Source organism: Podarcis liolepis (genome assembly GCF_965112155.1).
Source record: "Podarcis liolepis genome assembly, chromosome: 13".
In the NCBI taxonomy this organism is placed as follows: domain Eukaryota; kingdom Metazoa; phylum Chordata; class Lepidosauria; order Squamata; family Lacertidae; genus Podarcis; species Podarcis liolepis.
In genome coordinates, this window is record NC_139573.1 from 4,296,374 (window position 1) to 4,323,321 (window position 26,948).

The 26,948-nt window shown below is 49.4% G+C and overlaps 2 protein-coding genes across 2 annotated transcripts in view; one reads left to right on the forward strand and one right to left on the reverse strand.

Moving 5' to 3' along the window:
- GRK1 (G protein-coupled receptor kinase 1) overlaps window positions 1–26,948 on the forward strand; it is a 101,770-nt gene that overhangs the window by 14,632 nt on the left and 60,190 nt on the right. Inside the window, exons 7-8 of the mRNA XM_083472697.1 lie at window positions 2,687–2,888; window positions 5,044–5,999. Of these exons, the coding sequence (XP_083328823.1) occupies window positions 2,687–2,888; window positions 5,044–5,339 (498 nt within the window). The 3' untranslated portion in view covers window positions 5,340–5,999. The remainder of the gene's footprint in view (window positions 1–2,686; window positions 2,889–5,043; window positions 6,000–26,948) is intronic.
- SHBG (sex hormone binding globulin) lies at window positions 9,146–26,390 on the reverse strand. Its single transcript, XM_083472750.1, has 8 exons — window positions 26,218–26,390; window positions 23,265–23,380; window positions 22,125–22,314; window positions 19,097–19,258; window positions 13,691–13,859; window positions 12,556–12,689; window positions 10,961–11,180; window positions 9,146–10,293 (listed from the first exon to the last, which is right to left on the reverse strand). The coding sequence occupies exons 1-8, from the start codon at window positions 26,317–26,319 to the stop codon at window positions 10,115–10,117; spliced, it is 1,272 nt and encodes a 423-aa protein (XP_083328876.1). The 5' UTR covers window positions 26,320–26,390; the 3' UTR covers window positions 9,146–10,114.

Here is a 26,948-nt window from a genome sequence, read left to right on the forward strand (position 1 = left end):
TGGGAAATGGCCCAAAAGTTGCTGAGCTCAAAAGTTAAAATTCGAGCAGAGAATGATACTCAAATACACACTTCCTGGTTCTGTTGGCAAAAACCCGGACATTTTGCCGATTTCCCAAAAATTCCCCCAGATGCTAATTTCGACATTTGAATCCCGGACAAGTCCAGGAAATTCTGGACATATAGCAACCCATTTACACAGAGGTTACAACAATAGCAAGACTGGTAGACGATAATTTAAGTCTTTTGAAAAGTTGAACTAACGCTAAAAACAGATCTTATTTTATTGATTGCTTATTATACCTTGTTCTCCTCTGAGGAGTTGGAGAGAAAAAGTTTGGGTGCTTAGATTATTGATATTAGTCAATAGCATCTTTGCCCCCCCCCCAAAAAAAGGTTTATTTTTCTTAATGTTGTAATGTATATAAAACAGAGCTAACAATCGTAACAACAGATGAAAAACAAAACTATAAAACAAGCACGAAGAACGAGTTCAGTCGCACGTGGGTTGAAATAGCAAAGTCCAAGTACAGATTAGCAGATTATTATTCTAGTTATCAAGTCTAGTTCCAGATTCCCCAGGCTTGTATTGAAAATGATCCTCTTGTATATGTGATAAGGGAATGCCAAACCATCTTTTAATTGTCTGCAGCCGTTGTCGAAATCTCAAAACGTGCATAGTTTCCCCCCATTATTGCTCTATTCCAGAGTGAGGGGCGCCAAACGCCCACTGTAATATTTTGGTCTGTTTCCGTTGAGCCACAATTACTATTTGAGCTGCCGAGATCATAGATGCATGATCAATTCTTTTGACAACATACCTACGTCGGTGTCATCAAAAATATTTGGAAGCATCAATTTTGGATGACAAACAATAGCTCCTTTTAGTAACGTTTAGCGTCAAAGCTAAATTCCAGAAATCTTGCACCAACTTGCATTCCCACCATAAATGAGAAGCGGTGCCAAGTTTATTGCAAAGCTCGGTTAGTAGAGATCGAGACTCTTAATCTCACGGTCCTGGGTTCGAATCCCACATGGGGCAAAAGATTCTTGGGGGTTGGACCAGATGACTCGCAGGGTCCTTTCCAATTCCATGATTCTATGAATTACTAGGTAATAAAGAAAAAAAGATTTTGGCTGCGTACAAAGAGTGTGATAATCATTGGGACCTTAACAGTGCTTTTTTTTTCTATATATAAGAAATGTTTAGGGGTACTCTCATTTTCCTACTCATATTGAATTAGGGACACAGGTGGCGCTGTGGTCTAAACCACTGAGCCTCTTGGGCTTGGCGATCGGAAGGTTGGCAGTTCGAATCCCCACGACGGGGTGAGCTCCCGTTGCTCGGTCCCTGCTCCTGCCAACCTAGCAGTTCGAAAGCACACCAGTGCAAGTAGATAAATAGGTACCACTGTGGCGGGGAGGTAAACGGTGTTTCCGTGCGCTCTGGTTTCTGTCACAGAAGCGCCAGAAGCGGTTTAGTCCTGCCGGCTGCATGACTCGGAAAGCTGTCTGTGGAGAAACGCTGGCTCCCTTGGCCTGAAAGCAAGATGAGCGCCGCAACCCCATAGTCTCCTTTGACTGGACTTAACCGTCCAGGGGTCCTTTACCATTACCATATTGAAATACTGCCCCTCAATATTAAGAAAGTTGATCAAAGATTATTCATGTATGCTACGACTGCTGCCATAATTTTGATAGCCCAAAAATGGAAAACACAGGAATTACTAACCAGATGAAGATGGTCGAATATGCGGAATTAGCAAAACTGACTCACAGGATCCGCAATCAGGAGGAAACAAAGTTCCAAAAAGAGTGGAGTAAATTTATGGACTATATAAGTGAGAACTGTAGAAATTTGAAGACGTTAGGTAAAGGTAAAGGGACCCCTGACCATTAGGTCCAGTCGTGGCCAACTCTGGGGTTGCGGCGCTCATCTCGCTTTATTGGCCGAGGGAGCTGGCATACAGCTTCTGGGTCATGTGGCCAGCCTGACTAAGCCGCTTCTGGCGAACCAGAGCAGCGCATGGAAATGCCGTTTCCCTTCCCACCAGAGCGGTACCTATTTATCTACTTGCACTTTGATGTGCTTTCGAACTGCTAGGTTGGCAGGAGCTGGGACCGAGCACAGGAGCTCACCCCGTCGTGGGGATTCGAACCGCCGACCTTCTGATCAGCAAGTCCTAGGCTCTGTGGTTTAACCCACAGCGCCACCCACGTTGAAGACGTTAGCAGGGCTGAAATAAATCTTATGTCATGGTCTAGATATCACTAAGCAACTCAGAGATCGAAATAAGAAAACCTGCGGGAGGGAGGGAAGTCAATGCTCTGTAGAGAGTAAAGAAAGATAGATGTAAAAGGATATGAAATATTAGTGTATTTTGTTTGTGCATATAAAATGAAAACTTAATAAAAAGCCTATTTTTAAAAAAAGAAACACTGCCCCTCAATGAGGCCAAACTTAGATTCACAAAATGTTTAGGGGCATGCGTACGCCCAGAGAAAAAACCACTGGACCTTAATATTCCCAAGGGGTACGAATATTATGGTACTTATTATTAACAAAAAACGAGACCGCGTGTTTATTTTATATGCCGCATAAAGATTTCCTGCCTTTCTGCATGCGATGGGGAGGCAGAAAAAGCTTTTTAGAACAAGGTCCAGCACCTTTCTCCTTCCTGCCACAGGTAGAGAACAAGGAAGTGACGCGTCGCATCCTGAACGATCCCGTCACGTACCCGGATAAGTTCAGCGCCGAGTGCAAGGCCTGCTGCGAGGGGCTGATGATGAAAGACCCGGCCGCTCGCCTGGGGTTCAAGGACAATGAATGTGCAGAGTTGAAGAAGCACCCCGTTTTCCAGAAGATAAACTGGGGCCGCCTCGAGGCAGGTAAGGACCTCCAGGCCAGGCGGTTGCGGTGGGGTTAAGTGGGATCACCCGACTTCTGAGCCATTACGCTAGCCATAGCTGTCAACTGTCCCTTATTTGGCGGGAAAGTCCCTTATCCCAGCGCCGTGTCCCGCTGCTGTCCCTTATTGATGATGTCCCTTAAATTTCCCGGGTTTCAAAGGAAGCAGCTCCTCTCCCTCCCTCCCTGCCGGCCAGGGAGGAGGGAGGCTCCAACTGTGTTGCTGGGCTGCGCTGCTCACCCAATAAAAAGTCTGAGAATGACTGGGGGGTGGAGCTTGCATGCCTTGTGCCGATCAAATCGGCCGCGTTGCCTGGGGACTCGCCTTTGCTCAGCGCTTCCCAGCGGAGAGGTGATGGTGGTTTCCCTTGCTGCATCCCCTTTGCCGGGTTGTTGTGCTGTGGGAACCACCGCTTGAGGCTTCGTTTGGCTGCTGGCTGGGCTTTCTGCCTTTGGCTCGGAGGGGCTCAGAAGCTGAACATACCTGTGCCCTGAAAATCCCTTATTTTGGCTGCTGATCCCTTATTTTCGAGGCTGCTGGTCCCTTATTTTCAAATCTGTAAGTTGACAGCTATGACGCTAGCACAGGACTGATGGGAGCTGTGGTCCAAAATGTCTCAGAGGGCACAAGGTTTAAAACTTCCGGGAGTTAAAAGTGCAATAGGCTTAGATTAGAACTCGCACCAGCTTTCTAAGTGCTGTAAACAAAATCTGACCTTATTCCCTTATGGGGGACACATAGAGTCCTTTGCAGGTTCTCCATTGGTTGGAGAAAACAACAGAGGCCAACCAGAGAATATTGAAAAGCAAAGCTGCTCGTAAGCCTGATCTTTATTGATCTGTTGCAACAGGGTCTCCCCTCACACGCAGGAAAGGAGGAGGACCCAGAAAAATGGCACGCAAGGCCTTATAAATACTTTTGAAATTGCCACCCTGTAGATCAAGACCAGGGACACGGGTGGCACTGTAGGTTAAACCACAGAGTCTAGGACTTGCCAATCAGAAGGTTGGCGGTTTGAATCCCCGCGACGGGGTGAGCTTCAGTTGCTCAGTCCCTGCTCCTGCCAACCTAGCAGTTTGAAAGCACGTCAAAGTGCAAGTAGATAAATAGGTACCGCTCCGGCAGGAAGGTAAATGGCGTTTCCGTGTGCTGCTGTGTTTCGCCAGAAGCGGCTTAGTTATGCTGGCCACATGACCTGCAAGCTGTACGCCGGCTCCCTTGGCCTGTAAAGCGAGATCAGCGCCGCAACCCCAGAGTCGGCTACGACTGGACCTAATGGTCAGGGGTCCCTGTACCTTTACCTAGATCAAGACCACCCCCCAGATACATCATACCTACATCACAGAAAAGGTGGTCTAAAACAGAAATTTGAATGTTGCTTTTCCTGTTTGCCAGGTTACCTGATTGCCTTTCCTGATAGTCTGTCACCCATTAAAATGCCGATTACTCAATTCCTGAGACAATGGGAAGGCTCCCTGACCCACCCCCTCCCTCCTTGCAGGGAAAACATTTGGTCAGTTTGGGAATCAAAAATGGTTCCAGGTCGGTCTTCCTGTGCTGATCTATGTACGTGCTTGGTTCATAGCTGTCAGCCGTCCCTTATTTGGCGGGACAGTCCCTTATCCCAGTGCCGTGTCCCACTGCTGTCCCTTATTGATGATGTCCCTTAAATTTCCCGGGTTTCAAAGGAAGCAGCTCCTCTCCCTCCCTCCCTGCCGGCCAGGGAGGAGGGAGGCTCCAGCTGTGTTGCTTGGCTGCGTTGCTCACCCAATAAGGAGTCTGAGAACGACTGGGGGGTGGAGCTTGCATGCCTTGTGCCAATCAAATCGGCCGCGTTGCCTGGGGACTCGCCTTTGCTCAGCGCTTCCCAGCGGAGAGGGGACGGTGGTTTTCCTTGCTGCATCCCCTTTGCCGGGTTGCTGCGCTGTGGGAACCACCGCTTGAGGCTTCGTTTTGGCTGCTGGTTGACTAAAATCCCTTATTTTGGCTGCTGATCCCTTATTTTCGAGGCTGCTGGTCCCTTATTTTCAAATCTGTAAGTTGACAGCTATGGCTTGGTTGGTACACTTATGAACATTACCATATATCTAAGCCCTCCAAATTCCTATCGCACTCCCTTCCCCCTTCCGCTTCAGGACTGGTGGAGCCCCCCTTCGTGCCAGACCCCAAGGTGGTCTACGCCAAAGACATTGGCGACGTGGGCGCTTTCTCCACGGTGAAGGGCGTCGTGCTTGACGAGACGGACAAAGCCTTCTACGACGACTTCTCCACGGGCAACATCCCCATCCCCTGGCAGGAGGAGATGGTCGAGACGGGCGTCTTCGGAGAGCTCAACGTCTCTTGGGCCAAGGGCACCACCCCCAGGGATCTGGACCGCAACGCACCTCCAACAAGCACCTCCACCAAGTCGGGGACCTGCCTGCTGCTCTGAAGAGAGGTGGGGAGGTGTGTCTCTGGACACCAGGACTCTGGCCGCTGCGGCGGCCATTGCTGGACTTGCAACAGGGACCAGCTTCCGGCTGGCGGGCGATGCCCACTAGGCTGCACTGCCCTTCCAGAGCTGGGTGGCGGTGGAAAGAAGCTGGGCACTGTAGGCCACCGGGGCCCTCGCTTTCTCTACCAGAGACAGGACTCTGCTTCACTACGTGGGGGGGGGGGCAATGGGGAACTCAAACTGGGTTCTGGCCGGCCTGCTCTGACCACTAGGCTCTGCAACCCTCCTAGCGCACCCGGGAGGCGCTCCCTAATTTTAATTAAATTTTCAGTCTGCAAGGAGGTTCACACACACACACACACACACACACACACACACACCACACACTGGAGACTCCTGGCTTTTGATAGGAAGCGACAGCTATTGGTTAGACGGACAAGGGAGGGGGGCTTATGCACGTCAAAGTGCAAGTAGATAAAGAGGTACCGCTCCGGTGGGAAGGTAAACGGCGTTTCCATGCGCTGCTCTGGTTCGCCAGAAGCGGCTTAGTCCTGCTGGCCACATGACCCGGAAGCTGTATGCCGGCTCCCTCGGCCAGTAAAGCGAGATGAGCGCCGCAACCCCAGAGTCGGTCACAACTGGACCTAATGGTCAGGGGTCCCTTTACCTTTACTTTTATTACGTGCATGGGTTGCTCAGTTAAATGCTGCAGTCCTAGGAAAGATACAGAGTTTGAATCAAAAGGGGCTGCAGCCGCAATCGCACATCTGGGTCCCAACGACAACAATCTTGAGGGGTTGTCCGCCACCAACAGGCAGAGCTGGTCCACGCAGCATATTCTCTTCACCCGTTGCTCAGGTTTTCAAAGGGACGCCTTCCTTGCAATCTCCCATTCTGTCACTAAGAATCACACACACACAAAGACCCTTATGGAGCTAAACTGACTAATTACCCTTTTTAGAATGGTTTTTCACAGATGGGTTTGAAAAGTTGAGAACCACAGGGCTATATAAATTCTAACTGGACTCAGTTTGAATTGGGCAAGTGTATCCAGGCTGCAACTAGTTTTTTGGTCCCTTCGTGGTCGCCATCTGTTGTAAACAAAATCTGCCCTTCTTCCCTTATGGGGTATCCAAGAGCCCATATAGAGTCCTTTGTTCTGGGTCCTCCTCAGAGAGGACCCTGTTGCAACAGCTTTAATAAAGATCAGGCTTACTAGCCACTTTGCTTCTCAATATTCATAGAATCATAGAATCCTAGAGTTGGAAGAGACCACAAGGGCCATCGAGTCCAACCCCCTGCCAAGCAGGAAACACCATCAGAGCACTCCTGACATATGGTTGTCAAGCCTCTGCTTAAAGACCTCCAAAGGAGGAGACTCCACCACACTCCTTGGCAGCAAATTCCACTGTCAAACAGCTCTTACTGTCAGGAAGTTCTTCCTAATGTTTAGGTGGAATCTTCTTTCTTGTAGTTTGGATCCATTGCTCCGTGTCCGCTTCTCTGGAGCAGCAGAAAACAACCTTTCTCCCTCCTCTATGTGACATCCTTTTATATATTTGAACATGGCTATCATATCACCCCTTAACCTCCTCTTCTCCAGGCTAAACATGCCCAGCTCCCTTAGCCGTTCCTCATAAGGCATCGTTTCCAGGCCTTTGACCATTTTGGTTGCCCTCCTCTGGACACGTTCCAGTTTGTCAGTGTCCTTCTTGAACTGTGGTGCCCAGAACTGGACACAGTACTCCAGGTGAGGTCTGACCAGAGCAGAATACAGTGGCACTTTTACTTCCCTTGATCTAGATGCTATACTCCTATTGATGCAGCCCAGAATTGCATTGGCTTTTTTAGCTGCCGCGTCACACTGTTGGCTCATGTCAAGTTTGTCTCTGGTTGGCCTCTGTTATTTTCTCCTACCGATAGGGAACCCACGTAAGGACTCTATACGGACTCTTGGGTACCCCATAAGGGAAGAAGGGCAGATTTTGTTTACAACATTACCACACACAGCCAACTCCAATTCAGGCAGGCCACAAAACTGAGCATCACACGCCCTTTACATTTATGGCCTGCCTTCATTCTTAGAACTTATAACCTGCTCTCTCTTTTTGGGCCAAAGGGTGCTAAAGTACAGCATTCTGACTGGCATATGTGGTCCAAATTATTATTATTATTATTATTATTATTATTATTATTATTATTATTAGGTGAAAGCCCCACTCCAGGGTTTACTTCTGAGCAAACAGACAACCTGATTGCGCTGCCTAGCTCAGGCACCTGCAGATTTGGCCCTCCAGCTTTTCTGGTACTACAATTCCCATCATCCCTGACCACTGGTCCTGTTAGCTAGGGATGATGGGAGTTGTAGTCCCAAAACAGACGGAGGGCCGAGTTTGGGGGTGCCTGGCCTAGCTGCAACCCTACAAGTCCCATTGAGAACAGCGGGGCTTACTCCTGAGTAAATAGGGGGGGGGATGATCTCCGGCTGCCCTTTACTTCCTTTTTTATAAAGTCACTTACCACAAGGTGTTTGGCTCTCTTGGGTAAGCTAAGTTCAGTCAAAACCAGGAGAATTTTTGACTTGCCAGGGGCAAGTTCCCACACCCAGAAGGGACTGGGGGGAGATTCAGTTCAGTTTGTATTTAAAGCAGACCCTAGCTACTCCAAAAACGCTATGCAAACAGAAACGCATCCATCCTTTGAAATTTGTATTTCTCTTTTTGAGTTTCCAATGCCGCTGTCTCCGGCCAAGAAATGTGTACAGGAGAAATAATGCGTGCGTACTGTACTAAGCTAAAGTGTGCATATAAATGCATATACATAAATGTGTGTGTATATATATGTGTGTGTATATATATATATATATCTATATATATAAAACATATCCCCCAAAATTGCACTAAATTAGGGAAAATCGCTTTGCAAAAATGTCTATATCAAGCAGAACAGCATTAAAAAAAATGCGTACGTGAAAATAAATTTGCGCCAAGATGCTGATGAACTCTCACAAGGATTTCTTTTCTGTTTAAAAATGGCAGACTGCCGTAAAAATGGGAAGCACCACGCTTAGGACTGGAAAAACAGCAACATGAAAGTACAGTGGTGCCCCGCAAGACGAATGCCTCACAAGACGGAAAACTCGCTAGACGAAAGAGTTTTCCGTTTTGGAGGTGCTTCGCAAAACGAATTTCCTATGGGCTTGCTTCGCAAGACGACAATGTCTTGCGAGTTCCTGCGGGGTTTTTTTTCCTCCCCCCCCCCTTTTTCTAAGCCGCTAAGCCGCTTATCAGCTGATCCGATCAGCAGATAAGCCGCTAAAAGCCGCTAATAGCGCTAATCCGCTAATCCTTCAATGGGCTTGCTTCGCAAGACAAAAAAACCGCTAGACGAAGAGAATCACAGAATGGATTCTTTTCGTCTTGCGAGGCACCACTGTAAAGGAAGCTGAGACTGCCAGATTCAATCGCCACCCTGTCCCTACACACAACACACACACGGAAAACCTCGCACAACCGCCCGCAATCACAACCGAAATCTGGTCAGGCCGTTCCCAGGCACTCAGCAATCGCACAACTACGCCTCGGACTGAGGCCTCGTCTGCACTGCACAGTGTGCCGTCGTCCCCCAAAGGATCCTGGGAGATGTAGTTTGTTAAGGGTGCTGAGAGTCCTTAAGAGACTCCTCTGGGCTGCCAGGAAACAGGGAATTATGTTCACATGTGTAAATATGTACAATTTTTTGGCAATGGGTGTTTAAGGAGATAACAGAAATCACTGGGTTAAAAGTGACAGAAAGTCCAGAGGTTGCCTTATTATCAACTTACGATGGGGCGGACAGTTCGCAGGCTACGAAGGACTTGCTCACAAATTTATTGACAGCTGCACGAATTATGATAGCTAGGAAGCGGAAAGGGCCAAGGGGAAAATAAAATGGAAGAATGCTATAAAGAGGTGTGGGGTATAGCTATTTATGATAAATTAACATCTGCCCTCAAGGTGAGACAGGGAATACGCGGGAGAAATGATTTTGAGGCGATAGGGAAGGTGTTAATAGAATTTGTCAAAACAGAAAGGGGTCAAACCATCGCTAGAGGTGTCGAAATTTTGGGAGGTTGTATGGTTACAACGGAATGGCCTCGGTGGCGTGGGGTCCACATTTTTATCCTTATTTATTTGTGATGATTACTTTGTCAAAATAAAATTTTAAAAAAGGGGGGGGAAAGAGGAGAGTCTTCTGTTTATGAAGAAACCATTTGCAGAGTAGTTTAACCACCGGCTATGGGAATTGTAAGTCACTGAAGGGTACAGGGTCTCCTTGGAATCACAGAGCCGTAGAATCGGAAGGGACCTCCGGAGGTCATCCAAACCAACCCCCTGCAATGCGGGAAAGCACCCATGACAGACAGCCTTACAACCCTCATGGAGAAGAGAGCTGTCAAAGGCTCCTTGCCGCAATGGCAATGCACTGCCCCCACAGCTGGGATAGCGACTCTCGCACTCGGATCCTGCTCACCATGAAAACAGGAAGCTGGGCTGGACAGGTCGCACCAGCATCCTGTCTCTCCTGTTTTCGGCGCCCGTGGCGAACTACATTTCCCAGGATCCCTTGGGGGAGAAGCTGTGAATGTTGAGAGCGACCTGGTTGTGCGTTAAATGTGCAAAGCGGGGATTAGTGAGCTGGGGGGGGGCAGGAGATGGGGGTGTGTGGGTGTGTGTGCTTTTGCTTGGGAGAAGGATGGCGGCTTCTCGGGAAAAGATGCGCCGCCGTACTCCCTAATCCTCTTGGTCCGCTTTGGCCTGCCCTACGTCGGCTCCGGGGCAGCTGTGGGGCCAGATACTGTTGCTCCTGGATTGCACCTCGTCAAAGTCCAACTCGTGGCCTTGAACCCGGATCCCACGCAGGCAGCCCCGGAAGAAACTCCTCTCCTGGGCCGCCAGGAATTTTTCCTGTCCTGCAACGGAATAGAAATGGAATGGAATGGCTAGGTGGGTATCACAATGGAGGAAAGATGACTTATATGCACTTATAGGCAATGGCCTAAAAAGGTAAAGGTAAAGGGACCCCTGACCATCAGGTCCAGTCATGACCGACTCTGGGGTTGCGGAGCTCATCTCACTTTATTGGCCGAGGGAGCCGGCGTTTGTCCGCAGACAGTTTATCCGGGTCACGTGGTCAGCATGACTAAGCCGCTTCTGGCGAACCAGAGCAGCACACAGAAACACTGTTTACCTTCCCGCTGGAGCGGTACCTATTTATCTACTTGCACTGGTGTGCTTTCAAACTGCTAGGTGGGCAGGAGCTGGGACCGAGCAACGGGAGCTCGCCCCGTCACGGGGATTCGAACCGCCAACCTTCCAATCGGCAAGTCCTAGGCTCTGTGGTTTAAGCCACAGGGCCACCCACCTAGACAGCATCTTAAAAAGCAGAGACATCACCGTGCTCACTGGAAGGACAGATCCTGAAGCTGAGGCTCCAAGACTCTGGCTACCTCATGAGAAGAGAAGACTCCCTGGAAAAGACCCTGATGGGAAATATTGAGGTCTGGGGGCCACATCCTGGAGCTGAGATTCCCCACCCTTTGTGGGGAGGACACACGCACTTCTTAGGGGGACACATACCAGGCAGCCCCCCGACGACGAAGTCCCCCTTTTTCCCCAGCCAGATGTGCTTCAGGCTTTCGAAATCCAGTTTCGGGGTGGGCTTTGAGGTCTCTGCGTCACCCAGGCGGAGCGTGGCGTGGGACGGGGTGATGCTCAGGAGTAGGGGGGCGTCCAGGCAGCCCCCCAGGGGGAAGGGCACCTGAAGGACCGTCTTGTTCCCCAGGTGAGCTGTCAGATCCTGGAACATGAAATGGGGGGGGGGGAGAGAGAAGGGCAGGAGGTTAGGAACCTGGCGAGCCAAGAGAGATCTCTGGAACTCAGAGACACATGACGGGCAGGAAAAAAGGTGGGTGGTGGCGAAATCTGATGTCTCCCCAAAGGTGGGTGTTGGCTGGTACCATGACCAGAGATAATGATGATGATAATAATAATAATAATAATTTATACCCCGCCCATCTGGCTGGGTTTCCCCAGCAACTCTGGGTGGCTTAAAATACAATAGGTAAAGGGACCCCTGACCATTAGGTCCAGTCGTGGCCAACTCTGGGGTTTTGGCACTCATCTCGCTTTACTGGCCAAGGGAGCCAGCGTACAGCTTCCGGGTCATGTGGCCAGCATGACTAAGCCGCTTCTGGAGAACCAGAGCAGCGCACGGAAACGCCGTTTACCTTCCCGCCTATTTATCTACTTGCACTTTGACGTGCTTTCAAACTGCTAGGTTGGCAGGAGCAGGGACCGAGCAACGGGAGCTCACCCCGTCATGGGGATTCAAACCTCCGACCTTCTGATCGGCAAGTCCTAGGCTCTGTGGTTTAACCCACAGCACCACCCGCATCCCTAAAATACAATAGTCCTTCAGATATTAAAAGCTTCCCTCAACAGGGCTGCCTTCAGATGTCTCCTAAAATCTGGTAGTTGTTTTTTTCTTTGACATCTGGTGGGAGGGCGTTCCACAGGGCGGGCGCCACCACGGAGAAGGCCCTCTGCCTGGTTCCCTGTAACCTCACTTCCCACAGGGAGGGAACCACCAGAAAGCCCTCGGCGCTGGACCTCAGTGTCTGGCTGAGCGATGGGGGTGGAGACGCTCCTTCAGGTATACCAAATTCCCCTCCAACCCACGTTTGCAGGAGGGTAGACTCTCCCATCCATCTTTGGCGAGATGCTTGGTGGGGTCAGACCGGAGCGATTGGTCGACAGCCAACCTGGGGTCTTCCATCCATTTTGGACTACAACTCCCATCAGTCCTAGCCAGGACACCTGTGTTGCAAGGGCTGATGGGAGAATGGCCACATTGGCCGGGGACCAGAGCGGTTTAATCACCCATCCCTCTTCCCAGGGAACTCTGGGAAATGTAGCTCTAACAACTCCCAGCACCCTCAAGAAACTACAACTCCCAGAATTCTTTGGGGGGGGGGAGAAGGAAGCCATGACAGTTCACCCTGCATCAAAACTCTTTGTTGAACATGCGGTTCACATGCGCCCAATGTTTTTTGCATTTTGTACACCCCTGTTTCCATTATTTCAGGTTCTCTGGGGTCCTGATGGTACTGTTTTGGGGGCCACGCCTCTTCCATCCCCACCTTCCCCGGGGGTCTACATGTTGCAGCCCTCACCGTGCGACGCAGGCTCAAGCGCAGGGGGAAAGCGGAGGTAGCCAGCAGGGGCGCTGACTGCGGGGCGGCCCCGATCCACATTTCCACAGTCAGGGACCAGCTCTGGTTGGCAGAGATGACTCCGGTAGGGAGGCCTGGAGGGTGAGGGTTGCGGGGGGAGAGAGAAGGGGGGGGTAAATAAGCTTATTGAGAGTTACACAGTCTTCATTGTATCACAATTGAGAGGAGAGAGAATGACTGCATCAACACAGAATTTTGGGGGAAGAAAAAAATATGGACAAATAATTCTTGCACGCAGGACGAAGGGATGTAGATCTTCACTGCTGGATAAATAAATTACGGAATAGTTTAATACAAGTGGAAGTCACAAACATCGCAGCTGTTGAACAAGGGACTATGATGAAGACTGGAATACAACTGGAATACGTAAGATTTTGGAAGCAGAAAAAGAGAGAAAAGAATTGCTGAACCTGTGATCCAGAAAGCGGGAGGTCATCCAGATTACATGATTGGATATTTGATTAATTGTTATTTAATTTGGCATTATATAATAATAATACATATTCACTGGATTATAATAATAATACACATTCACTGGAAGGACAGATCATGAAGATGAGGCTCCAAGACTTTGGTCACCTCATGAGAAGAGAAGAATCCCTGGAAAAGACCCTGATGTTGGGAAAGATGGAGGGCACAAGGAGAAGGAGATGACAGAGGACGAGATGGTTGGACAGTGTTCTCGAAGCTACCAGCATGAGTTTGACCAAACTGCGGGAGGCAGTGGAAGACAGGAGGGCCTGGCGTGCTCTGGTCCAGGGGGTCACGAAGAGGCGGACACCACTAAACGACTAAACAACAACAAAGTTGTGCTGGGTGTACCACTAAGGTTCATAAGTCTAATTGCCCATAATTCAGCCACCGGGCCGCAGCATCCCTCACTCACAGCAGCTTCCGCGAGGGAAGCCCCACAGCGAGGGCATTGCGGCAGCCTGGCCTTAAGGCAACCGGTGTCAGGACTGCATCACAATGGAAGGTCTGTGGCTTTGGTATTCAGCTCAAGCGAACAGAGATCTAGGCTTGGGTGGTGGAATTGGGGGAGCAAGACATTTGCTGGGTCCTGCCCGGCTGGTACCTGAGAGAGCGAAGGTGGCCAGTCCGTTCCCCGGGAAGAAACTCCCCCTGCGGATGGTGGGGAAGCAGACCTTGGTGTCTTTGTCCTCCAGGGACGTCCCTTCCAGCCACTCGGTGCTCTTGTTCAGCCAATTCCATCGCCTCATGCAGCCGTCCATGGCTGGGTTGAGCTGGAAGGCAAAGGGAGCGAAGAGGGTGAAGGGCAGGGAGGGGAAAACCAAAATTCGACAGGGACAAATGCAAGGTTCTGCACTTAGGGGTGGAGATATAGGGCGTGGGCCCCCCAACTCGACCATAGCTGTCAACTTACAGATTTGAAAATAAGGGACCAGCAGCCTCGAAAATAAGGGAACAGCAGCTAAAATACGGGATCAACAATTACTTTGATAAAATACATATTTTGTTGCGTGCAAATGGCTTTAGATACCTATTAGGTCCCTAAATTACCATAGAGCATATATTCAACACCAAAAAACAGCAACAATTTGTTGTTGACAAAGGACAGCTGGACATAGAAAGGGCCCCATTACCTTCAGTAGCTTATTTAAGGGACATCATCAATAAGGGACAGCAGCGGGACATGGCGCTGGGATAAGGGACTGTCCCGCCAAATAAGGGACGCTTGACAGCTATGAACTCGACAGCAGTGTGTGTGGTGATCTAGGGGTCCGAGGGGAGCGTGAGACAGTGGTGTGGTGCCACATGCAGTGTTTCTCAACCTGTGGGTCCCCAGATGTTGTTGGACTACAACTCCCATCATCCCTAGCTAGCCAGAGCTCAGGGATGATGGGAGTTGTAGTCCAACAACATCTGGGGACCCACAGGTTGAGAACAGCTGTGCTACAGCGCGAAGAGCTATTCTAGGCTGCATCAACAGAAGCTTTGTGTCCAGGTCATGGCTAGGCAAACTAAGGCCCTGGGGACTACAATTCCCATCCTCCCTGTCCACTGGTCCTGCTAGCGAGGGATCATGGGAGTTGTAGGCCAAAAAACATCTGGAGGGCCAAGGCTGAGGAAGGCTGCTCTAACCCATGGGAAGGCAAACTAAGGCCCGGGGACTGGATCCAGCCCAATCGCCTTCTTAATCCGGCCCACGGACGGTCTGGGAATCAGTGTGTTTTTACATGAGTAGAATGTGTCCTTTTATTTAAAAGGCATCTCTGGGTTATTTGTGGGGCATAGGAATTTGTTCATTTATTTATTTTTTCAAAATATAGTCCGGCCCCCACAAGGCCTGAGGGACAGTGGACCGGCCCCCTGCTGAAAAAGTTCGCGGACTCCTGACTCCAAGTCAAGGGGAGTCATAATATTCTTCTACTCTGCCTTGGTCAGACCCCACCTGGAATCCTGCGTCCAGTTCTGGGAGCTACAATTTAAGAAGGATGTTGACAAGCTGGAAGATGTGCAGAGAAGGTTGACCAAGATACCAGGGGTCTGGAAACCACGCCTGATGAGGAATGGTCGAAGGAGCTGGGTATGTTTTGATTGGAGGAGACCAAGAGGAGATATGAGAGGCATCTTCCAGTATCTGAAGGTGTATCACACGGAAGATGGAGCAAGCTTGCTTTCTCCTGCTCTGGAGGGTAAGACTCGAAGCCGTGGCTTCAAGTTTCAAGAAAGGAGATTCCGACTAAATATTAGGAAGAACTTTCTGACAGCAAGAGCTGTTCGACAGTGGAATTTGCTGCCAAGGAGTGTGGTGGAGTCTCCTTCTTTGAAGGTTTTTAAGCAGAAGTTGGATGGCCATCTGTCATGGATGCCTTCGTTGAGATTCCTTCATTGCAGGGGGTTAGAATCATAGAATCATAGAATCCTAGAGTTGGAAGAGACCACAAGGGCCATCGAGTCCAACCCCCTGCCAAGCAGGAAACACCATCAGAGCACTCCTGACATATGGTTGTCAAGCCTCTGCTTAAAGACCTCCAAAGTAGGAGACTCCACCACACTCCTTGGCAGCAAATTCCACTGTCGAACAGCTCTTACTGTCAGGAAGTTCTTCCTAATGTTTAGGTGGAATCTTCTTTCTTGTAGTTTGGATCCATTGCTCCGTGTCCGCTTCTCTGGAGCAGCAGAAAACAACCTTTCTCCCTCCTCTATGTGACATCCTTTTATATATTTGAACATGGCTATCATATCACCCCTTAACCTCCGCTTCTCCAGGCTAAACATGCCCAGCTCCCTTAGCCGTTCCTCATAAGGCATCGTTTTCAGGCCTTTGACCATTTTGGTTGCCCTCCTCTGGACACGTTCCAGTTTGTCAGTGTCCTAGGGTTGGACTAGAGGACCGTGGGGCACGTTGCGAGTTGCAATTCATTTCAAAATAAGCCCCCCTCCTCTGAGTGTGGGTTTTCTAGACTGATTTGCGCTCCTAGTTTCCTGCACCGTATTTTTCACTCCATAAGACGCACTTAGTTTTTAGAGGAGGAAAACAAGAAAAAAAATATTCTGAACGAAACAGTGGATGTATGATTTTTGTGGTTCATGCTGTGGCCACAGACATGTGATCTGATGGTGAATTTGGGGTGACCCAATGCAAAAATCCTGAGGATCCATGGGCTTTTACCTCCCCCCTCCCAGGCAGCCTCCTTTATCTCTAGAGTCCCTTATCTCTCTCCTGATCCCACCGATCAGCTGTTTCCTTTCAACACCCCCTTCCCTCTTGTTTGCCTTCACTGGAGCAGTTTTTTGCTCCTCCTTTTCTTCTAATTTCTCTCCTTATTGCTTTAGTCTTCCTGTTTCCCCCCTTTGCAAGTTTGCTGTCTTTACCTCCCCCTCCCAGGCAGCCTCCTTTATCTTTAGTGTCCCTTATCTCTCTCCCCGATCGGCAAACGATCAGCGGCTTTGTTTCAACACCCCCTCCCCTCTTTAAAAAAAAAAAAAGCATGATCTGCTTTTCACCCCTGGGCAATTCGGCTCCAGGGACCACGCATTCGCTCCATAAGACGCACAGACATTTCCCCTTACATTTTAGGAAGAAAAAAGTGCGTCATATGGAGCAAAAAATACAGTAATCTATTTCCCCCCCCCCCCACACACACACATTTATTTGTGGGCCTGTTGTGATAGGCCATGGGTCAGCAACCTTTTTCAGCCGTGGGCCGGTCCACTGTCCCTCAGACCTTGTGGGGGGCCGGACAATATTTTGAAAAAATAACAATGAACGAATTCCTATGCCCCACAAATAACCCAGAGATGCACTTTAAATAAAAGGACACATTCTACTCATGGAAAAACACGCTGATTCACGGACCGTCCGCGGGCCGGATTGAGAAGGCGATTGGGCCGGATCCGGCCCCTGGGCCTTAGGTTGCCTACCCCTGTGATAGACAGCTGTCTCTCGCACCCAGCTAAATTGCCGGAGGAAATTGTGTTTTGGTTTGCACCGCAGAGATTAAGGGATGTTATTGCCGTTCAGATTTCTTCGCCTGAGGGTGCAGCTAGTTCTGTTTCTGTAGAGGCAGCTGGGGCGACAGAAATTCAAACCTGACTTCTGCTGCTTCGATGGTACGTGAGAAGAATTGTTATGACGCTTTAGTACAATTATAATGCTTAACCTTACAACTGCTGCTAAGATTGTGAAAGCTAAAATTTGGGGAGCGCGTATTTCCTGCTATATCTGAATGAATTGAGAAAATATCTGAATGAATTGAGAAAATGTGGTCCATGGGAACTTTGATTAAGCTGACTTACTACAAAAGAATACATATAAACCAGTCTCGCAGGATTATGAATCATCTAGGCCAGGGGTCAGCAACCTTTTTCAGCAGGGGGCCGGTCCACCGTCCCTTGTGGGGGCCGGACTATATTTTGGGGGGGAAATAATGAACGAATTCCTATGCCCCACAAATAACCCAGAGATGCATTTTAACTAAAAGCACACATTCTACTCATGTAAAAACATGCTGATTCCCGGACCGTCCACGGGCTGAATTGAGAAGGTGATTGGGCCGGATCCGGCCCCCGGGCCTTAGTTTGCCTACCCCTGATCTAGCCCAACTCCAGGAATCTTTTGCCCGACTTAGATCTCGAACCCACAACTCCAAAATGTTCCACTGGCTGAGCTATGGAAAAAGGGGTATTTTTCGTACTGTTTTGGAAGAGCAAGTTCAACGATAACGTCCAACCTTGCGCTGAAACCGTATTTCTCCATGCGATTTGTCTTGGGTTTATTTTGTTTAATAAAATAAATAAATATTAAACTGATAGGAATGGTGGGTTCTTGCACGCTGCCGTGGGATCTGTTTGGACGAAGAACGGTATAGGATTCTTAGAAACCCTCCATCCATCCATTGAACAGGGGCTCTATCCATGTGAAGGACCAGGTGCGCAGCCTGGGAGTCATTCTGGACTCACCGCTGTCCATGGAGGCGAAGGTCAATTCTGTGTCCAGGGCAGCTGTCTGCCAGCTCCATCTGGTGCGCAGGATGAGACCCTTCCTGGCCACAGACTGTCTCACCAGAGTGGTGCATGCTCTGGTTATCTCCTGCTTGGACTACTGCAATGCGCTCTACGTGGGGCTACCTTTGAAGGTGACCCGGAAACTACAACTAATCCAGAATGCGGCAGCTAGACTGGGAGCGGCTGCCGAGACCACATAACACCGGTCTTGAAAGACCTACATTGGCTCCCAGTACGTTTCCGAACACAATTCAAAGTGTTGGTGCTGACCTTGAAAGCCCTAAACGGCCTCAAAGGCCCAGTAGACCTGAAGGAGCATCTCCACCCCCATTGTTCTGCCCGGACACTGAGGTCCAGCTCCGAGGGCCTTCTGGCGGTTCCTTCATTGCGAGAAGCCAAGTTACAGGGAACCAGGCAGAGGGCCTTCTCAGTGGTGGCACCCACCCTGTGGAACGCCCTCCCACCAGATGTCACAGAGAAAAACAACTACCAAACTTTTAGAAGACATCTAAAGGCAGCCCTGTTTAGGGAAGCTTTTAATGTTTGAAATATTACTGTGTTTTAATATTTTGTTGGAAGCCGCCCAGAGTGGTTGGGGAAGCCCAGCCAGATGGATGGGGTATAAATAATAAATTATTATTATTATTATTATTATTATTATTATTATTATTATTATTATTATTAGTGACCTGGTGTTCTTTCTAACCTCCACCACCAGAGGGAGCCAGGCTCACCATCTGGGAGGGCAGGGGGCAGCCCCCCAATATTTTCAAGAAGCACCCCCCCCCATTCCACAGCGATGCTTGGCACTGTGAGAGGACCGGTCTCCAGATATTGCAACCCCAACAAACCGTTCAGCTCTATGCTGCCGGAGACGGGGTCCTGATGCAGAAACAGTGCTCTCTAGCGCCACCTACTGTTGGCTCCTCCTGCCATACCTGTGCCAAGGAGCTCCAGCCCCCACCTGCAGCCCCTTCTAGCGTACAAGGAGGGGGACAGGCTCTCTTACTGGGACAAGGAGCTCCTCCGTGGGGATCAGCAAGCCGCCGACGCCAATGCGCAGGGCGAAGACAGGGGCCTCCACGATGGCTTCGGAGACGTGGTTGAGGATCAGCTGGTCAACGCCGTCCACTGCCAGCAGGACGGTGTGCCCCTCGTTCTTCGCCATGATCTGTCGGGCAGAGCGGAGAGGCGTTAGGAACAGGAAAGGCTCAAAATGCCCCCTTCCTTGTCTCTCTACTCTGGCAGGAACAAGGGCGACCATTCAGCGGTTGATATCATATAGGCGCATCGCTCTGCAAGCTCAGGAAGAGTGCTGGGGTTTTCTGTTTTCCTCCTCCCTCCACACTCCTTTCCCTCTAGTGTCGTATCTTCCCCACGGGAGGCTTAATATGACAAACAGGCCCGCAAACGGGTTTTGTTTTTTTTAACATGGCAGGTTTCCCCCAGAAAAAGGGAGGTCTGAATTAAAGCACAGATGGGGAGAGAGATATGGACTGGAATGTCAGTTGTGACATGCAGATGCTACACAGAATTCACACGTGGGCGTGAAAGGCAAAGATCCTGTTATGTACTGAGTTGAATAGGATCCAAACTGCAGCAGTCTGATTGGTTCTAGAACAATAGGATCCAAAATGCAGCAGTCTGATTGGTCCTAGAACAATAGGATCCAAAATGCAGCAGTCTGATTGGTCCTAGAACAATAGGATCCAAAATGCAGCAGTCTGATTGGTACTAGAACAATAGGATCCAAACTGCAGCAGTCTGATTGGTCCTAGAACAATAGGATTCAGAATGCAGCAGTCTGATTGGTCCTAGAACAATAGGATTCAGAATGCAGCAGTCTGATTGGTCCTAGAACAATAGGATTCAGAATGCAGCAGTCTGATTGGCCCTAGAACAATGCAGCAGTATGATTGGTCAGCAGGAGCCACCCAATCATGCTCCAGATAGAAGTGAATCCACAACCTGATTGGCTTACAATAGAATTCCGGAATTAGCCAATCATGTTCAGCCCATTGTGTAAATAATGTATATAAAGCAGATACTTTGAGGGGACTTTCATTCCCTCCTCACCACTATGAGCTGAATAAAGAGCATGAAATCCACTCTCGACTCAGAGTATATTTCAGATCCCATCTCAAAAACAGACAAAAAAAGTGAAAGCAGCCTGAGATTGTAAGATTGAGAGCAGGAGGTGCTTTGCCACTGACGTTTGTAGACATCCCTTTCCCCCTGAAGAGCAGAACAAAAGCGCTCTGATTTTAATATGAACAATGCCCTTCAATGCACTTTAGTGTTGCTCAATTAACACAGAGGCTTTTTGAGCAGAAGCAAATAGCCAAGGGGCTGTGTTTATTTGGGTGTTTGGAAGGGGCCAAGCTGCCTTATTCAGAGTCTGGTAAATTGTCTACACACTGACTGCAGATTTCTGGGGTTTCAGCCAAGACCACTCCCAAGCCTACCTGCAGTTGTCAGGAACTGAACCTGGGACCCAGATGCTCTCGCACGGAGCTCCAGCCCTCCCCCTTCCTTTAGATCAGAGTTTCCCAAAATGGGTGGCACCTAAACAACCGAGCCTCTTGGGCTTGCCGGTTTGAATCCCCGCAATGACGGGGTGAGCTCCTGTTGCTCGGTCCCTGCTCCTGCCCACCTAGCAGTTCAAAAGCACGCCAAAAATGTAAGTACAGTGGTACCTCTGGTTGCGAACAGGATCCGTTCCAGAGCCCCGTTCGCAACATGAGCAGAACGCAACCTGCGTTTGTGGGAGCGCGGGTTGTGAATCGCCGCTTCCGCGCATGCGCGTGATGCCATTTAGAGTATCTGCGCATGTGCAAGCGATGTAACCCGGAAGTAACCCTTTCAGGTACAGTGGTACCTCGGGTTACATACACTTCAGGTTACATACGCTTCAGGCTACATACGCTTCAGGTTACAGACTCCGCTAACCCAGAAATAGTACCTCGGGTTAAGAACTTTGCTTCAGGATGAGAACAGAAATCATGCTCTGGCGGCGTGGCGGCAGCAGGAGGCCCCATTAGCTAAAATGGTGCTTCAGGTTAAGAACAGTTTAAGGTTAAGAACGGACCTCCGGAACGAATTAAGTCTTAACCCGAGGTACCACCGTACTTCCAGGTCGCATCGGGACTCAACCTGAAAACATTTAACCTGAAGCAAACGTAACAAGAGGTATGACTGTAGATAAATAGGTACCGCTCTGGCGGGAAGGTAAACGGCGTTTCCGTGCGCTGCTCTGGTTCGCCAGAAGCGGCTTAGTCCTGCTGGCCACATGACCCGGAAGCTGGACGCCGGCTCCCTCGGCCAGTAAAGCCAGATGAGCGCCGCAACCCCAGAGTCGGCCACGACTGGACCTAATGGTCAGGGGTCCCTTTACCTTTACTAACCACTACACCTTAGATATTGACACACAAAGGCCGTCATATTCCTCCTGTTTAACAGCGCTCAATCAATCATTTTATATGCATGCCGCATTTCCAGAGTTAAAGGTAAAGGGACCCCTGACCGTTAGGTCCAGTCACAGACGACTTTGGGGTTTCATCTCGCTCTACAGGCCGAGGGAGCCGGCGTTTGTCTGCAGACAGTTTTTCCGGGTCATGTGGCCAGCATGACTAAGCCGCTTCTGGCGAACGAGAGCAGCACATGGAAACACCGGATACCTTTCCGCCGGAGTGGTACCTATTGATCTACTTGCACTTTGACGTGCTTTCGAACTGCTAGGTGGGCAGGAGCAGGGACCGAGCAACGGGAGCTCAGTCCTTTAGCATCAGGGGTCCTTTACCTTCACCTGAACAAATGTGGGGTTGGTTTATGAAGCCAAGGGATCAGGAGCATCTAATAGTTTGGGGAGTGGCGGTTTAGGTCCTCCCTGGCACCTCCCAGTCCGAGACCACATATGGGTCCTGCCCCAATATTTGGGGGGCATTTCAGAGGGGTCTGATTGTGTAGAGTGAGTTGCGTCTTCATCTACCTAAACTTTGCATCTGTCACAGGAACAGACACAAACACACACCCCGTACCCGGTGCCATTGGCCGTCGTCGAGGCGCCGCCCCCCGGAAACGGTGACGTTCGTCAAGGTGTTGTGGATCTGGATTTCGGGTTTGCCGTTGCGCAGAGCCAGGAGGAACCAGTTGACTCCGGAGCTCATGTCCCCGTAGAAGATCACACCTTCCGGGTCGAAGGTGCGGAAGTCGAAATAGGAGGTGGCACTGGGGAGACGGAATCAGAAGCTGCTGAGATCAGCCGGGCCCCACTTAAGCCCAGAATGGTAAAGTTGGACAGGACCTCTGAGGGTCATCTAGTCCAACCCCCGCAATGAAGGTAGCTTTTCAAGGTTTAATGATTTATTGTGTTTTTATATGTGTTGGAAGCTGCCCAGAGTGGCTGCGGCAACCCAGTCAGATCGGTGAGGCACAAATATCATTATTATTATTATTACAGATAGGTAGCCCTGTTGGTCTGCCATAGTCAAAATAAAAAAATTCCTTCCAGTAGCACCTTAAAGACCAACCAAGTTAGTTCTTGGTATGAGCTTTCGTGTGCATGCACACTTCTTCAGATACACTGAAACAGAAGTTGCCAGGTCCTTCTATATAGTGAGAAGGTGGGGAGGGGTATTACTCAGAAGGGTGGTGGGAATGGGAGATTGGCAGATAGCTGAGATGAGCCTGTTGACAACTCTTAACGACTGTAATAGGTCTTACAGGAAAAGGCAAGGGGTGAGAAGGTGAGAAATGGCTTAGTCATGTATAATGAGATAAGAATCCAATGTCTCTGTTCAGACCAGGTCTCTCCATGGTTTTAAGTTTGGTAATGAGTTGCAATTCAGCAGCTTCTCTTTCCAGTCTATTTCTGAAATTCCTTTGTAGTAAAACAGCTACTTTGAGATCTTGTATAGATTGAAGTCCTGGGAGACTGAAGTGCTCTCCTACTGGTTTCTCTGTTTTTCACAAAAACAGTTGTTGTTGGTTGTTGTTTTATTTTTTAAGAAGGGTTGTTCCCAGGCAGGCAGAAATCCAACAGGTTTTTTCCTTCTTTTAATAATTTCAGTGGGCGGTGGGGTTTTGACAAGAAATTTTCCGCCCCGGGTACCCCCTGACCTTGCTACGCTACTGCCCCAATGACTCTCAGGACCTCGCGGCATGACTCAGGAGCTTACCTTGTCACCGTGCGCGGATCGATGACCAATGTGGCTGTCGGGGTGGGGTCTCCCCATCTCTGCCCAACGTTCAAAGCACCTGCCTCTCCAGAGACGGACTGGAAGCACTGGCCGTACTGGGGGAGAAAAGATATAATGGCCATTTACTATCATTGGCCACTAGGTGGCAGCACCGACCCGGAAAAGAAATAGGGAACGGGTGAATTACCAGAACTGACCGGTAGGTGGTGATGCTGCTGCTGCTGCAAATAAAGAATATTCCACAGTTCATTACACCTCAACGCCACAAGGTGGCGCTGTTGCCCCGTTAAAATTTAATACATATTTTTCCCCCTGCGTAAACTGCTTTAGAAAGCCGATTGTAATTAATTAATAGCAGGGCTCGTTTTCGGTGCAACTCCGAGCGACTGTCAATTCGGCGTTTCTTTCTTGCGCTGGCGTCTCGTGGGAATGAAACCTGGATTAATTCCGCGGGGGAAGAAAAATAACAGAATTACGTCCTATTTGCCTTAAATAAATAAATAAGGAGCTGCAATAGACGCCTTATTTACCCACCCACCCGGAAGGGGGGGATCTACGCTTTTAAATTGTGCAATAGGCACAATTTCAACCTATAAAGCCTTGGTCAGTAGGAAGTGGAGATGGCGGGTTTCACCTGTTGAATTTCTGCCTGTAGCCCAGCTGTGAAAGGCCCTGGGACCCTATAAACAGAGGCCACTAGATGTAAGTCAATCAAAGCCCCTTCCTGCTGTGCAGATGAGCAGTTATACTGTATTAGCTGTAAGGCTATTATTTAAGATTTAAAGGTAAAGGGACCCCTGACCACCAGGTCCAGCCGTGGCCGACTCTGGGGTTGCGGCGCTCATCTCGCTTTATTGGCCGGCGTACAGTTTCCAGGTGGGCAGCATGACTAAGCCGCTTCTGGCGAACCAGAGCAGCGCATGGAAACGCCGTTTACCTTCCCGCTGGAGCGGTACCTATTTATCTACTTGCACTTTGACGTGCTTTCGAACTGCTAGGTGGGCAGGAGCAGGGACTGAGCAATGGGAGCTCACCCCGTCGCGGGGATTCAAACCGCCGACCTTCTGATCGGCAAGTCCTAGGCTCTGTGGTTTAACCCACAGCGCCACCCGCAATTTATTACTTTACAAAAATACATGCATTGCATTTTCTACAGATGTTTCACTTGTTGCAAGACGTTAGTGTTGCATGCAGTATTGGGTTGGGAAGAGAAGAGAGGGAAATAGGCAGAGGGACACAAGACCCAAACTTTTCTTCTTCTTCTTCTTCTTCTTCTTCTTCTTCTTCTTCTTCTTCTTCTTCTTCTTCTTCTTCTTCTTCAAAATTTCTCAGGAATTAGGAATTAAAATGTCGGCACCCACAAAGGAGGCCCGAACCAACACAGGCCACTTCCTGGGACCTCTGCTTCAGCCCTGATTTCCTCTTCTTTTTATTATTGATTATTATTATCATTATCTTTAAAATTAAATTGGGGGGGGGATTAGTGTCCATCCCCTCTGCCCTTTCACCATTACCATCACTGTTTTTTAGTATTTCACCTTCTTGCCTTTGCTATTGCTGTTTTTCTTTTCTTTTTCCCTTTTTTTGTTGTTTGTAAAGACACACACACACACACACACACACACACACACACACACACAATGAAACAGATTATTAACAATATATTTTTCCTTCCCCTCATTCTCCCAAAGGGTTTTCTTTAATATACCCTTTTATTTTTATTATTATATATAAGTAAGTGGGTAAGGTACTACTTCAACATTTTTAGTTCTTTTTTCTTTTCTTTTCTTTTCTTTTTCTTTCCCACCCCCTTTCTTTCTTTTCTTTTCTTTCTTTCTTTCTTTCTTTCTTTCTTTCTTTCTTTCTTTCCTTCCTTCCTTCCTTCCTTCCTTCCTTCCTTCCTTCCTTCCTTCCTCTCTTTTTCCTTCTCTCCCCCCCCCCCACAAAGCTGTAAGGCAGTTATTATTTCAAAAAATAAACACAGTGTGTTTGGGGGCGGGTACTGTTTTTGTTCGTTACGACAGCATGTATTTTTGTCTTTTTATATTGTAAACTGCCCAGTAATTCAGTTCTTTACTTTCAAAATATTAGGTGACCTGTGGGGAAAAACCCTTCCCAAACTCTAAAAACTCATCCTGCAGCAGTAAAAAGTGGAAGGAAGTAATTTCCCATCACCCACTGCTTCTCCATTTCAGGGAGGAAACTACAAACCCCAGGATGCTTTGCGAAGACAGCCTACAGGGAAAACTTCACCTGTTGAGCTCCTGCCTGCGGCGCAGTTGCGAAAAGGCCCCAGGGATTCTGTGAGGGCAGAGCCATCATTTCACAAAGGATATTTATTTCCCATGCCTCTCTTCTTTAAAGAGACCTTAATCCCCCCCATCCTACGAGCCAGACATTCTTTTCTCTGGCGCTGCTGTAGACACTCTGGACATGCTCAGAGGGATCTCCAGCCCGAAATGTCCCCGAGGCCGAACCCAAAGCGTCAGCGGGAGATGTGGGGCTGAACGCAGCTCACCCGGAGCCCAGTCTCCTGTCTGGGAAGGAGGAGGAGTCCTCCACTCCCATCAGAAGAATCCTGTGGCAGGGAGTTCCACAGTTTAACTGCACAAAAGAGGACTTCCTTTGGCCTGGCCTGACCCTTCCAACGCTCACCTTCATCGTACATCCACACGTTCTAGTGGGAGGGAGGAAATTCTCCAGGCCGGGCTTACTTTTATAAACGTTGCGGCATCCTATGACGTAGGTGGATTTTTCCCTGGTTCCGGCGTTGCTGCAAGCCCTCTGGACATGCTCAGAGGGCTCTCCTGTGCGAAACGCCCTGAGGCCGAATCCAGGCACGGCTGGGACCCAGGCGTGCCCCCCGAAATCTTCCCATCACCCCTCTCCCAGACGCTTGCTCCCTGCTACCCGGCAAATCTCCCAAACTCACCTTGTCAACGTGGACACCCAATATGTCCTGCAGCCCCTCCCCAGCCGCCCGAGGGGGTCCTGAGACCACCAGGAGGACCAGCCAAGGCCAGATGGGGTTCATTTCTCCGGAGGGCGTCAAGATTCAACAGAGTCTGGCAGAGACTGCAGCTGCGAGCCGGGATATGTGGTGGGCAAACAGCAATAATTCTGCACTGTCAGGAAAGGTTGTTGACATAAACTCGTCGGGTCAAGGCTTGCATGGACGCAGCAGAAATCCATGGGGGCAGGGAGACGGGATTTGGGGGCCCGGAGCCAGAGCCTGGCTCTCTGGAGTTCCACAGCATATCCAGGTGTGCTCCTGCATCTTCCATCCTGGTTCCCAAAAATTGCCACCTGGATCCATCTTCTCCCTTCGCCAGCCTCTCCGGACCACGGCGTTTCTTTCCCTTTGTTCTAAATTGTTTTGTTTGAACAGACGATAGGAGAGGTAAGCCTTGTACAAGCTTCGAAGCGAAGAGGGAAGGGAGCTTTGGCCAAACCAGAAACAAGGCCTCTCTCTCTCTCTCTCCTCTTGCAAGCCAAAGAGCTCCTTTGCAAAGATGCGCTTTGCAACAAGCTCGTTTGGAGAGACGTCAGTGCGCGATAAAACGCCGCAAGGCCCACAACTGCAGTCTTAAAATGGCAAGCGGCTGCATCGCAACAAAAAATGCTCCATTTAAGGCAAACCTCACCCCATGCCCCATATGGGAC